This window comes from Podarcis gaigeae, assembly GCF_964106915.1.
Source record: "Podarcis gaigeae genome assembly, chromosome: 6".
Lineage (NCBI taxonomy): Eukaryota > Metazoa > Chordata > Lepidosauria > Squamata > Lacertidae > Podarcis > Podarcis gaigeae.
In genome coordinates, this window is record NC_139682.1 from 898,263 (window position 1) to 912,933 (window position 14,671).

At 50.9% G+C, this 14,671-nt stretch overlaps 1 protein-coding gene across 1 annotated transcript; it reads right to left on the reverse strand.

Moving 5' to 3' along the window:
- Positions 1 to 781: 781 nt before the first annotated feature.
- Positions 782 to 11,578, reverse strand: DNTTIP1 (deoxynucleotidyltransferase terminal interacting protein 1). Its single transcript, XM_083744637.1, has 13 exons — positions 11,420 to 11,578; positions 11,245 to 11,315; positions 9,579 to 9,675; positions 9,257 to 9,355; positions 7,372 to 7,440; positions 7,065 to 7,121; positions 6,264 to 6,325; positions 4,663 to 4,708; positions 3,759 to 3,817; positions 3,276 to 3,336; positions 1,982 to 2,053; positions 1,394 to 1,449; positions 782 to 1,141 (listed from the first exon to the last, which is right to left on the reverse strand). Exons 1-13 carry the CDS (start codon positions 11,561 to 11,563, stop codon positions 1,003 to 1,005), a joined length of 1,032 nt encoding a protein of 343 aa, XP_083600763.1. The 5' UTR covers positions 11,564 to 11,578; the 3' UTR covers positions 782 to 1,002.
- Between the last annotated feature and the right edge of the window lie 3,093 nt (positions 11,579 to 14,671).

A 14,671-nucleotide genomic window follows, 5' to 3' on the forward strand; every position in this document is an offset into this window, starting at 1 on the left:
TATTTTAACTTTTTGGAAAGCCTTAAATTATTGTTAATTTTAATGCCTTATAATTTTTGCAAACCGCTTTGAGGTTTTACAAGCGAGCACTGTATAAAATTTATGAAATAATAAACAGTAATAAGTATTATTATTACTCATCAGATTCCCCCTCCCTGCTTCCTTCCTGTGTCCACCCACATGGGAATTTGCAAAGCTCGTGCTCAGCGGGGAGGAGAGAGAGAGAGAGAAGGCAGCAGCTTCTGCTGCTTTCCCCCTCCCGAGAGCTGTTGGAGAAACCCAACATTTTTAAAAAAGAGGCTTATTGCATGGAGCTCCACCCCATGGGGGGACACGGGTGTCACTGTGGGTTAAACCACAGAGCTGAGGACTTGCTGATCAGAAGGTTGGCGGTTCGAATCCCCGCGACGGGGTGAGCTCCCATTGCTTGGTCCCTGCTCCTGCCAGCCTAGCAGTTCGAAAGCACCTCAAAGTGCAAGTAGATAAATAGGTACCACTCCGGTGGGAAGGTAAACAGTGTTTCCGTGCGCTGCTCTGGTTTGCCAGAACGGCTTAGTCATGCTGGCCACATGACCTGGAAGCTGTACGCCGGCTCCCTCGGCCAATAAAGCGAGATGAGCGCCGCAACCCCAGTCGGCCATGACTGGACCTAGTGGTCAGGGGTCCCTTTACCTTTACCACCCCATGGACTTGTGGATCCACCAGTTTGCTGCACATTTGGTTCAGGGACAGGCCTTTTCCCTGCGCCCTCCCAGCCTTTCAACAGAGACACAGCAGGGTGAGGCGGAAGTGTTTATTTCCAAACTATTCCTAAGAGCAAGAAGACGATTAAAGTACAGAAACGGGAAGCAGGTGAGCCCCTGGGAAGGATCCTGTGCTGCATCACTGCCCAAGGATGACCAGGCTGCACCTGGCGGCTTCTCTCGCCTGCCCTCAGGAAAGCCCAGCGGGCAGTGCAAGCCCGGCGGCTCAAGGAGGAAGCGGGTGAGGACAGAAGAGGCCCTATGTGTCCTGAGTCCCCTCTGGCAGCGGCGGCTCCCCTTCGCTGCGAAGGGTCTCCATGAACCTCCGCATCTTGGCGGTCATCCACGGCGGAGGAGTGAAGGGCTTCAGTTCGTCCATCTTCAGATCCATGGAAGAACTGTGGGAGGAGAGAGGAAGACCCCGTGAAGAGGGGGCAGCTCTTAGGACACAATGGGACAGGAAAGCCAGCATAGGACTCCAGCCTGCCTGCCTCCCAAACAGTCGTCCCCCAGGACCAGGCACTTGGGTGGGTCCTCTGAGACTTGGGGGGCTGGCTCCATGCACACCCACACACCCTGCACAGGACACAAAGCTCAGCTGTGCACAGGGTAGAATCCGCGCCCCAAGCAGGGCCTGCTCTGTAACTCACCGGTAATCATCGCTCATAGCCAGATCCTGGATGTCCTCTTCCAGGAGGAGATACGCCTTGGAACGGAGAGAGAGAGACTGAGGAGCTGCTAGCTACGGCAAGGCTGCAGTTTGCAGCCCCCAACTCCCCCTGCAAAGGAGAAGCCAGCCTAGCCCAGCCCAGCAGGACAGGCCCACCACACAGCTCTCAGGGGCTTGCAAAACAAGCTTGTTTTCTGCTGCTCCAGAGGGAAGATCCGAACCGGTGGATTCAAACGACAAGAAGGGAGATGCCAGCTAAACATTTGGAAGAAATGTCTGAGGCCAAGAGCAGTTCAACAGGGGAAAGGACTCCCCAGAAGGTGGTGGGCTCTCCTTCATCAGAGGTTTTAGAAGCAGAGGTTGTGCAGTCCTCTGTCAGGGATGCTTTAGCTGTGGTTGCTGCATTGCAGCAGGGGGTTGGGCTGGATGACCCCTGGGTTCCCTTCTGACTCTAGGAATTCTATGAAAACTGCATAAAGGAAGTGGCAGAGGCCCTAGACGCCGTTAAATCTGTTGTGCCGTTCAGAGTGCATTCAGTTCTGCTTTCCTCAGGCTTTGGGACGCTCACCATTTTGCCCCCCGTGGCCCTCATGTGCTGCTGTTCGGCCAGCCAGTGCTTGTCTTGAGCATCAGCTGCATACTGGAAGAGAAACAGAAGTCGAGAGGATGCGGGCGACACAAACTGCAATGAAGCAATGCAGGCTGGGCTGTGAGAGACCTCCTGAATGAATAGAGTGTCCCATTCTGGGTACCACAATTTAAGGAGGATATTGGCAACTGTGGTTCCTGCACTGCAGGGGGTTGGGCTAGATGACCCTCGGGTCCCTTCCAACTCTACCATTCTGTGATTCTATGAAAAACGGAGAGATGTTGTGCCACCACCCTCGGGGTCTGCTGTGCAAATGTCTCCTCACATTCTAAGACTTCTCTGCTGCTCAGGGGTGGAAAAGGAGGTCTGAGTTGTGTGGGGGGGGGGGGAAAGGAAACACTAGGGTCAATGGTCCATGTACGCACAGGGAAGATCAGCGAGTTCTACCGCAATCACTCAAAGCTCTGCGCACAAAACACAAATACAGTCATAAAAAGGTAAAGGTACCCCTGCCCGTACGGGCCAGTCTTGCCAGACTCTGGGGTTGTGCGCCCATCTCACTTAAGAGGCCAGGGGCCAGCGCTGTCCGGAGACACTTCCGGGTCACGTGGCCAGCGTGACATCGCTGCTCTGGCGAGCCAGAGCCGCACACGGAAACGCCGTTTACCTTCCCGCTGGTAAGCGGTCCCTATTTATCTACTTGCACCTGGAGGTGCTTTCGAACTGCTAGGTTGGCAGGTGCTGGGACCGAGCAACGGGAGCGCACCCCGCCGCAGGGATTCGAACCGCCGACCTTTCGATCGGCAAGTCCTAGGTGCTGAGGCTTTAACCCACAGCGCCACCTGCGTCCCCAAATACAGTCATACCTCGGGTTAAATGGGCTTCAGGTTGAGCGTTTTCAAGTTACGCTCTGCGGAGACCCAGAAGTAACGAGGTGCGTTACTTCCGGGTTTTGCCACTCGCGCATGCGCAGACTCTCAAAATGACGTCACGCGCATGTGTGGCAAAACGCAACCCGCGCAGACACGTCTTTCGTTCTACTCAGGATGCAAACGGGGCTCTGGAACGGATCCCGTTCGCATCCAGAGGTGCCACTGTACTCAGTAGCCAGAGGACAGTAATAGGCGGGGAAAGAAAACGACGCCTGCTTTCCTAGGTGTGCCTGTCAAGATCTGACACGTGTGTTTTCTGACAATGCCACCAGCTCACTTCCTCTGTGGTCCGAGGGCAGAGGATGTTGAGGGGCAGAGTCAAGGGGGGGCGAATGACTGACCTTGAACAGGTGGGGGTGCTTGATGTAGAGCCTCCCTCTGGTTCCTCCCATCCCGAGGGCCCTGAATCAGGAACAAAAAGGCTTGTTTTTTTTTTTTAAGAATTCTGCACCTGGTAAATTGCACCCCATCCTTGCCACTCAGTCATATGCCTAAAGCAGGCATGTCCAAAGTCCGTTTCGGGGGTCTAATCTGGTTTAACCCGGCGCCTGTGGCAGTTTATTTTCTGGGGTAAAATCCTCAAAAAAGCTCCACAACTTTGGTCGGCCCTCACGCATGTTCACTTCATCAAATCTGGCCCTCTTTGAAAAGAAGCTGGACCCCCCTGGCCTAAAGCCACCTCCGCCCCCGCCTCAAAGAAGCACTGGCCAGTCTGTGGTTAACAGCTCAGTGCTCTGCTTGTCCCCAAGGGGGGGCGTGTGTGCAAAAACCCACCTGGTCTTCCCCCCCCCAGCCCTGTGCCCACCTGCCTGGCAAAGGCTTACTTGTTGGCCCTTGATCCAAGGACGAAGGTAGTGGTGTCTGTGATCCGAGAGGGATTCCACTGCAAAGCAGGAGCAGGAGGAGGAGGAGGAAAGGAGAGAAGTTAGTTTGCGCTCATGCCTCCCCCCACTACATCCCCGCTTCAGGTTTTGCTGCTGACTCTGTCTTACTCTGGGGAAGTCTTAGTGGTAATGTGCACACAGCAGCCCTCCCTTGCCGTTTGCCACTGTGTCCCCCCGTCCCTGACAGCTGGTGTTCAGTAAAAATAATAATAATAATTTTTTATTTATACCCCGCCCTTCCTGGTTCAGAAAACTGGGCTCAGGGCAGCTAACAACAAATTTAAAACACTTAATTGATGCAACAAAAAACAGCATAAAATACAGTGTAAAATGTGAATAACAAATTCAGAATTAAAAAATCAATTTAGGGGAGAAATCCATCAAATAAACATTAGGTGATCACCAGGGCTAGCTGGCTAAGTTAGTCTTGTTTGGGCCAGCGAGGAGACCAGGGGAGAATTAGCTGTGGGATCCCAGAGTGGGTAATCTTCACAAAAAAGGGGAGAGGGAGGGAAGGAAGGGGAATAAAGATCAGGCTAAGTTCAAATGGAAAGCCAGGTGGAATAGCTCTGTCTTACAGGCCCTGCGGAAGGAAGTTAAATCCAGTAGAACTGGATCTGGCAGAATAATAATAATAATAATAATAATAATAATAATAATAATAATAAATTTTATTTATATCCCGCCCTCCCCAGCCGAAGCCGGGCTCAGGGCGGCTAACAACAATCAAATAATCAAAGAGTCAAACAGAAGAGCTCCCTGCCTGCAGGAAGGTCCCCCCATCTCCCCCCGCCCTGGGAGACTCTGCAGAGCAAGGGGGTGGGGGCTGCAGGGCACAGCCTACCTTGGGACCATCCCTCTGCACTGGCTCACAGGACTTGGTTTTCCACCTGAAAGGAGAGAAGGCATCGGAGCTGAGAAGCATGCGACAAAAGGTGAATCTGGAAGGGCCGGGCGCTCTGCTTTGAGGGGACTCAGCCCTACCCAAAGCCCAGCGGGATCAATTGCAGGGCTGGTCTCTCCAGTGCCTTCTCCCGAGAGATGAGCCAAGCCAGAGCCTTGCCACTCCCAGGAAGTGCCCTCCTTTGGGAAGGCCTGTTCCCTCCCCTTCCTGGCTCAATCACGCTTGGGGAAGGGGTGCAGCTCAGTGACAGAGCATCTGCCTTGCAGGTCGAAGGTCTCTAGATCAACCCCCAGCATCTCCAGGTACGGCTGGGAGAGACCTCCTGCCTTCCGAGAGCTGCTGCCAGTCAGTGTCGGCAATACTGAGCTAGCTGGACCAATGGCCTGATTCAGGATAAGGCTGCTTCCTATGGAGGCTTACACAAAACAAGTGAAATACCGTGAAAATCCCTGAAACAAGAAGTAATCGACTAGAAATTTTATCTTATAGAATTAAACTAAATAACAAAAATCAAAAAGTTTAAGGAAAAAATTAGAAAAACCTAGAGTTGAGCAAAGCCTTAACGGGAAGCCGGCTGCAAACCTCTTTCACTGAACTATTCAGTTTCCTCAAAAGGAAATAAGAGAAATCATAAGCCTTAAATGACCAAATTCAAAGAAAGGGGGTAAAACTCCCAAAAATTCTGAAGTATTATAATCCTAGCTCGACCTAAGTGAAGCAAAGCACAGTAATAAAGGATTGAGGACTCAAAGGTACAGTTTCTAAAACTGAGTTTACAAAAAAGGTTTGAAAACCTAAATGGCAAGTTTAAGACTTTGTTCAATTCTAGATTTTTCTAATTTTTTCCTTAAACTTTTTGATTTTTGTCATTTAGTTTAATTCTATAAGATACTATTTCTAGTATCTTATGAGGAACGGCTAAGGGAGCTGGGCATGTTTAGCCTGGAGAAGAGGAGGTTAAGGGGTGATATGATAGCCATGTTCAAATATATAAAAGGATGTCACATAGAGGAGGGAGAAAGGTTGTTTTCTGCTGCTCCAGAGAAGCGGACACGGAGCAATGGATCCAAACTATAAGAAAGAAGATTCCACCTAAACATTAGGAAGAACTTCCTGACAGTAAGAGCTGTTCGACAGTGGAATTTGCTGCCAAGGAGTGTGGTGGAGTCTCCTTCTTTGGAGGTCTTTAAGCAGAGGCTTGACAACCATATGTCAGGAGTGCTCTGATGGTGTTTCCTGCTTGGCAGGGGGTTGGATTCGATGGCCCTTGTGGTCTCTTCCAACTCTAGGATTCTAGGATTCTAGTCGATTACTTCTTGTTTCAGGGATTTTCACGGTATTTCATTTGTTTTGTGTAATTTCTCGGTTCCGTGACTGTCTTTTTTCTACTGGTTCCTATGATAGGCTTGGCTGCTTTTCTCTCTCTGCTGCTGAACTGACTCCTGCCTTTGTCTCAGCAGGGGCTCTCCAAAGCACTGTGGGAGGGGGAAATGGAGGTTGCAGCATAGACCCCCCTCAGCCCAGCTGGACGCCACACTTACGTGCTCCCGACTGGAGCCGCTCGGTCGTTTGCCTGGCTCTGTCCTGGAGGCCGCCCTTTCCTCTGAAAAAGGACATCTTTCATTACAGTGTCTCCTGGCCAACAGTTGCTCCTCCTGGTGGTGCAAGCCTTGCCCCCACTGGGAGCAGTCCTCCCCCCAGCCCACAACCACAGAAACAGCACAGGGAGGGGCCTGAATAATAATAATAATAATAATAATAATAATAATAATAATAATAATAATAATAATGTTATTTATACCCTGCCCATCTGGCTGGGTTTCTCCAGCCACTCTGGGCGGCTCCCAGCAGAATTAATGGTAATAATAATTAAAGTGATAAAACGCCAGACATTAAAAGCTTCCCTAAACAGGGCCGCCTTCAGATGTCTTTTAAAAGCCAAAACAAAATAAAAAAATTCCTTCCAGTAGCACCTTAGAGACCAACTCAGTTTGTTATTGGTATGAGCTTTCGTGTGCATGCACACTTCTTCAGATACACGAAAGCTCATACCAATAACAAACTGAGTTGGTCTCTAAGGTGCTACTGGAAGGAATTTTTTTATTTTGTTTCGACTATGGTGGACCTGTAACTTTTAAAAGTCAGATAGCTGCTTATTTCCTTGACATCTGATGGGAGGACCTTCCACAGGGCAGGCGCCACCACCGAGAAGGCCCTCTGGCTGATGACGTAAGCCTGGTGACCCTCACCCCCGGCCTATCTTGAAGGGTCAGGAGTTGAGCTCCAGAGTGACCCCCCCCCCCGCCGCTGCTGCTTCTCTAACAGCTCCCAGGGTCTCCTACCTTTCTGGGGATGGGGCTTCCCTGCTGGCTCATCTCCTCTTCCATCGGCTTGGCACGCTGGTCAGGGAGAAGAGAGGCTCCGTTGGAAATGGGAGAAGCATTCGTCTCTCCCCGCTCTGACGCTCCTTGGCCAGCAGGGCCCTTTGAGGCAGTTCTGCTCCAAGCCAGCGCTCCCAAAGTCCTCCCCAGGAGGAGGCACAGGGCTGATAGCCCATGGCTGCTCAGAGGCACCTGAAGGTCCCACGCCCGGGCGCGAGCGAGAAAGCACCAGCCCCGTCCCTTGCAGAAGAGAGAAAAGGGTTTCTACCTTCATCGCTGGCACTTCGTGGGGCAGCCTGGCAGCAGACTTCTTGCTGTCGCAGAAGAGGAGCTTGGCCTGGAGGGAGAGGAAGAAGAAGAAGAAGAAGAAGAAGAAGAAGAAGAAGAAGAAGAAGAAGAGGAGGAGTTTGGATGTGATATCCTGCTTTATCACTACCTCGAGGAGTCTCAAAGCGGCTCACATTCTCCTTTCCCTTCCTCCCCCACAAGAGACACTCTGTGAGGTGAGTGGGGCTGAGAGACTTCAAAGAAGTGTGACTGGCCCAAGGTCACCCAGCAGCTGCATGTGGAGGAGCGGAGACGCGAACCCGGTTCCCCAGATTACAAGACTACCGCTCTTAACCACTACACCACACTGGCTCTCTGGGTCCACACTGGCTCCACACTGGGTCAGGAGTGCAGCAGGGGTGGCCGAGGTACCCAGTCTGTGCTCAGCACCCTGTGCTGGAACCCTTAAGATCCTAGGAATTATATACCAACTGCCAATTGTAGCCGCTTCAAGGCTTCTGAGGATGGCCACTGGGCAGCAGCAGGTGGTTTGGTGGGGCAATGCAACACTTGGTCACAATATAGATAAGGAAGCATGGGAACAATTGTGGAATATGGATATAAAAGTTACAGCATGTTATATTCTAAGAGAAAATTATACGAAAAACATATATATCTATGGTATCTAACACCGAGTAAATTGGCAAAAATGTATAAATCTAAACCAAATAAATGTTGGAAATGTAAAGAGAAAGAAGGTTGTTTTTATCATATGTGGTGGTCTTGTAGTAAGGTTAAAGCTTACTGGGAAAGGATATGTAATGAATTGGAAAGGATGTTTCAAATAATGATTGTAAAAAAACCCCAGAAGCTTGTCTTTTGGGAATTACAGGGCCAGAACTACTGAAACTGTATAGAAACTTATTCATGTATGCTACTACAGCGGCAAGAATGTTACTCGCCCCAAAATGGAAAGGAGCAGAAGTCCCAGCAAAGGAAGAATGGATACAAAAAACTTATGGAATATGCAGAAATGACAAAACTTAACGGAAAAATAAGAAATCAAGATAACAAGGTTTTTTTAATAAAAGAATGGAAATGGTTTATTGAATATTTACAGATAAATGGTAAATAGATAAGAACATTGGCAGGATTGTTGTAATAACCTGCAGTTTTATAATAGCATATATTTAAAGTAGATGAATAAATGAGTAAATTGTGGTAAGTTAATTTGGATATGTAGAAGATATTAAAAATAAATTTAAGGAATTGCAACAAGAGTGGGAAGGAAATGAAGTTTTGAAATGTGAAAATGATTATAAATTTAGTGCAATGCATAAACCTGAAAAGAATGAATAAATAAAAAGACTGGGGGGGGGGGGAATGCAACACACCCCACATGGTCCTCTGCCAGCAGAGCACCAGGACATCAGGACCCTAGTTTTAACAACAGCAGCATGCGGGGAATCAGGAACCTCGAAATGCTGTGGAATTCCTACTCCACAGAGGTGCGTCTGGCACAAAGGAAGGTACCCTGCTGGATCAGACAAGAGAGGTCCCCTCTAGCGCAGCATCCTGTTCTCTCAGGGCTAAGCACTTCTGGGAAACCCTCAAGCAGGGTCTGAGCACAAGGGCAGGACTCTCCCCTCCTGGGCCTTCCAGGAAGTGCTATTCAGAAGCATCACTGCCTGCGGACGCATCGCCGTCACGGCCAGAAGTCATCAGCAGCAATGACATGTCTCACTCCCCCTGTAGTATCCTGCTAGGCAGAGGTGGCTTCATCCTGGGAGGTCCTGAGACCTGCTGGTGTTGCTTTCTGCCCCCAGAAGAGGCCCTTCCCCCTGGGGCACTCATTCTTGAAACAAGCAGGACCCTCAGGCACCCACCTGTTCCAGGCAACCCCGGCACGTCTCTTGGATGAGCTGCTCCGTGTCCACGTCCTCCCCGACATTCTCCCGCACGTTCCCCGCTGCCTTCTGGAAGAACTTGGGAACGACAGGGATGGCGCAGACCAAATTAGCTGCTTCTCAGAGGGCCACCCATCCCTTCCCAAGCTTCACCCGACTCAGCCTACTGCAAGGTGGCTGAAACCTGGGCCAGCAGCTCCCTCTCACTGCTGCCCACAGAAGCCCCAATGGGTTGAGTGGGGGGGGGGGGGAAGGTCTGCCCGGCTGGCAGGTCCAGCACGGGCCTTTCTGCTGTTCTTACCTTCATGTATTTGCTGAAGACAGCCTGGATCTCTTCGTTGATGCTAGGCTGCAGGACGGCTCGGAGCAGGTCCATGGAAACCACGGGGTCTGTGAAACTGGACCGAGAGATGGCCGGATGCAGGCAGCAAACACATGCACACCCCTGGCACAGGCCAGCCCTGGGCTTTGCAGCAGAACGTAAGCAGCATCTGCTGGATCAGGCCCATGGCCCATCTAGTCCAGCATCCTGTTTTCACAGTGGCCAACCAGGCACCCATTAGAGGGGTCCCTCATGCAGGATCTGAGCAAAAGAGCAACATGCCCCTCCTGTGGTTTCCTGCAACTGGTATTCAGGTGTTGCTGGCTAGTAGCCAATGATAGCCTCTTCTCTGTTAATCACTCCCAAGCACGTGGTTTATTTTGTTCTTTTTATTATCTATTTTGTGTTTTCACCTTGCATTTATATGCAGTGAACCTCCCTGAGATGTATGGATGAAGGGTGACATACAAATCTAAATAATAATAATTAATAATAGTAATAATTTGAAGCCGTCTGGTTTGGCAGCCATCTCTACCCTCCTGCAGGAGTGAATTCTGCAGTTCAACACTGTGTCATGTGAAGAAGGACTTTGCTTTCCCTCTCCCAAAGCTTCCCACCTGCAGCTTCATTGTTAATCTGACCTGCAGTGCAAGGCAAAGGAGGGGAGGACGGGATAATGACCTTTCCTTCTTTTGCATAGTGAATGTGCAGAGTTTTTGTGTCATGTGAACAGGTTCCTAATTTGCTTATTCATTTTTGATGGTGAGCCCAGAGCCTGGAGGATTGCCTTCGGTTGCTTGCAGTGTATTTGTGTGTGTGCGCGTGTGAGAGACAGAGAGAGAGAAAGAGTGAAAAGGATTATCGAGTCCAATCAGCCCCATAGTGTCCTATGCTGTGTGTGTGAGAGAGGTCTTTCTCTTGTTCTCCCTTCTGCCTCCAGGTGATGAGCATCCTCAGCCCAGGGGGGATGGAGCTGGTAGCGAAGGGCAGGTGCTGGAGGAGGGGCTCCTCCTGCCGCTGTCGCATGTGGGGTTTGTGCAGGGCCGGATTTAGCTTTGATGAGGCCCTCAGCTCCTGAAGCCAATGGGGCCCTTTCTATGTCCAGCTGTCTTTTGTCAACAACAAATTGTCGCTGTTTTTTGTGTTGAATATATGCTGTATGGTCATTTACGGACCTAACAGGTATCTCAAGCCATTTGCATGTAACAAAATATGTGATATTTTAGTGAGCAGGCTAGCAGGTGGGGCCCATTACTTACATCAGGCATAGGCAACCTCGGCTCTCCAGATGTTTTGGGACTGCAACTCCCATCAACCCTGACCACAGGTCCTGTTAGCTAGGGATGATGGGAGTTGTAGTCCCAAAACATCTGGAGGGCCGAGCTTGCCTATGCCTGACTTACATCATAGGAGCAAACAAAACACTGTTGCTGTAGGTAGGTTTTATTTTGTTTTCTATCTTATATTTTGGAAACGTACATCCATTTCTCCCCCTTTAATTATTTTTTTTGGGGGCCCCCAGAGAGTGGGGCCCTAAGCTAAAGCTTGTTTTGCCTATACGTAAATCGGGCACTGTGTGTGTTTGTGGGGGGGGGTCTTCTCCCCTTGACCCCCCTTTCCCCTCCCCCTCCCCCCCCCCGCTCACCTGGTCATCACCTGCGACCTCCGTCCCCTCCGCTGCACCAGCCGGTGCTTGATCATGATGTTCCAGGGGCTCTGGGGGACGAGAGGCGCCTCAGTCGGGGGGTCTCCCTCTCCCCCCCCCCGGGAATGGGGTCCCCTCCCTCCCTCCCTCCCCCCCGGCCTCCCCTTCCCCTCACCGCGGCGCCCGACCCCCCGGGCCCGGCCTCCTCCTCCGCCTCCTCCTGCCCCGCCGCCGCCGCCTCTTCGTCCTCCTCGTCCTCCTCGTCGCCCCGCTCGGGCTCCGGCGCCGGCTGCTGCTCGGCCTCCCGGGCGGCCCCCATCCTCCAGGGAGAAGCAAGCGGGAAGAAGGAGAGGCGCCCGGAACTGCGTCATCGCCAGGCGCCGGAACCAGGAAGCGCAGCGGCGTCGCCTTGGCAACGGCGTCCAGGCAGACGGGGCGCTCCTGAGCATGGGCAGAGCGCCTCCCCGCCAAGGCCACCCCCCTCACCTCCAGGGGAATACTTTTATTTGCTTCTCTGGAGTTGGAACCCGGAAGGGACCCCCAGAGACCATCTAGTCCCACCCCCTGCCTTGTTTAGGGAAGCTTTTAACATTTGGTGAATTGTTTTAATATTTGATGTTATTGTATTTTAATATTTTGCTGGAAGCCGCCCAGAATGGCTGGGGAAACCCAGCCAGATGGGTGGGGTAGAAATAAATAATAATACAGTGGTACAACAGGTTACTGGTTTTCCCATTCTAATGGCCCCTTCACCAGTAGTGATGTGTGGAAGTGAGAGCTGGACCATCAAGAAGGCTGATCACAGAAGAATGGATGCTTTTGAATTATGGTGCTGGAGGAGACTCTTGAGAGTCCCATGGACTGCAAGAACATCAAACCTCTCCATACTGAAGGAAATCAACCCTGAGTGCTCACTGGAAGGACAGATTGTGAAGCTGAGGCTCCAGTACTTTGGCCACCTCATGAGAAGAGAAGACTCCCTGGAGAAGACCCTGATGTTGGGAAAGATGGAGGGCACAAGGAGAAGGGGGCGACAGAGGACGAGATGGTGGGACAGTGTTCTCGAAGCTACCAGCATGAGTTTGACCAAACTGCGGGAGGCAGTGGAAGACAGGAGGGCCTGGCGTGCTCTGGTCCAGGGGGCCACAAAGAGTCGGGCACGACTAAACAACAACAATCCTCTGAGCTACACCCCTAAGACTACATCATAACTACATCATTGACACATCACAAAGAGGAGGGGTTCAGGGAGGAGTTGTGGTGGTAACCTGAGTGTCTTGTCACCTGGCCGTTCCTCCTTTCCCCCTCCCCATGATTACATTTCTGAGGACAACGAGGAGTTTGCAGTTTCCTGCCCCCAGAGGGAAGGGCTGGTCGCTGTCCTTTGTTTCAGTCCGTACTGAATCCACTTCTATATGGAGGTCCTTTGTGAGTGGAATGAACCTCTGTCCATCAAGGTTGGCATCCCAACTGGGTAGGGCTCCCTGCAGACGTGTTGGCTGCCTTGTGTCAAGTCTCCCCCCTTTCATAGTCCTTCCTTCATGGTGTAAAATATAAGTTGAACGGTACAGATCCGATGTACGGCTGATTTTCTATTAATTTATAATAAGCGTTGCATATGTTGTGTGTGAATGTATGTGTGTCATGTTTGTACAAACTGAATGATGGGGGGGCGGGTTTCCTGCAACAAGACGCTTCAGGTTACAGACTCCGATAACCCAGAAATAGTACCTCGGGTTAAGAACTTTGCTTCAGGAGGAGAACAGAAATTGTGCAGTTGCAGCGGGAGGCCCCATTAGCTAAAGTGGTGCTTCAGGTTAAGAACAGATTCAGGTTAAGTACGGACCTCCTGTTGCTGGAACCCCCCCCCCAATCATTCAGTTTATACAAACTTCACACACACTCACACTCACACACTACATACGCTATGCTTCTGTTATAAATTAATAGAAAAGCAACCATACATCGGATTTGCACTGTTCCACTTTTATTTTACTCCATGAAGGAAGGACTACAAAATGGGGAAGGCTTGATACAGGCCACCATAATCCCTTGAGCATACCAGCACATCCACAAGAGCCCTGCCCAGTTGCTATGCCAACCCTGAAGGTCCTAGACAGAGGACCATCAACAGCAAAAAGGACAGTGGATTCAACAGGACTATAACAAAAGAACAGTGATTGGATTCCCCCTCAGGGAGCAGGAAACTGCGACTACCTTTTGTCTTCTGAAAATGACTCATGGGGAGGGGGAGAAGGGAACCAGCCAGGTGACAGGACACTCAGGTTACCACCACAACTCCTCCCTCAACCCCTCCATTCTGTGATGTATGCATGATGTTTCTGGGGGTGGGCTTGACCTACAGGATGGGAATTTCAAAAGTCTTTATAAGACCTTGCACACCATTTTTCTTTGTCCTTCCTCTCACCTGCAAGTGAGGGGAATACCCTGTTGCAACAGTTCAATAAAGGCCAAGCCTACAGGCTGCTGTTTTGCTCCAAGTTATCCTGGTTGGTGTCTTTGTTTTTTGTCCAAGGGAGCCCTCGGATTTTTCCATTAACACTCCGGAACCACTGTAATTATTATTATTGCAGGAATCTCAGCTGAAGCATCGCTGGCAGAGGGCACAGCAAGACGGTCTTCACTTCTCAGAGAACGGTAGGTGTGGACTGTCTGGTCGTGCGTCTGCAGCAGTGAGCAGAGGAGGAATGGCCACTGGGAGGAGCACGGAGAGAAGGAATGCCATGGTGGCATCTGCAGCAGCCCAACAGGATGCCATCCTCTGCCCTGGCTGCAGCAAAACATGTCTCTCCCGTATCAGTTTCCATAGCCACAGCAGGCGCCACAACTGCCTAAGGGTTTGACTTCACCCCAGAAGGTGCCCTCCTCCATTGGCTCCCGAGATGCACAGATGCCAGCAAGAACTGTCAGACGCACAGCATCACTCTGCTTCCCATGGAGTCCTAGTTGTGGAGGCGGAAGGGACCCCCGGAGGTCATCCAGTCCAGCTCAGTGGTATCCTGCGGTGCAGGAATCTGAGCTAAAGCATGGCCAGGACAGATGGCCAGGACAGACAGTTTCCCCTAAGGTTTAGTCAGAATCTCCTTTCTTGTGACTCGAAGAGTAGGAGAAAACAAGCTTGCTCCATTGATATATACTCGGAGTCGAGAGTGGATTTCGTGCTCTTTATTCAGCTCATAGTGGTGAGGAGGAATGGAAGTTCCCCCAGAATGTCTGCTTTATATACATTATTTACACAATGGGCTCCACGTGATTGGCTAATTCCGGGATTCTCCCGTAGGCCAATCAGGTTGCGGATTCACTTCCACCTGGAGCTGGATTGGGTGGCTCCTGGGGACCAATCAGACTGCTGCATTCTGGGTCCTATTGTTCTAGGACCAATCAGACTGCTGCATTTTGGATCCTA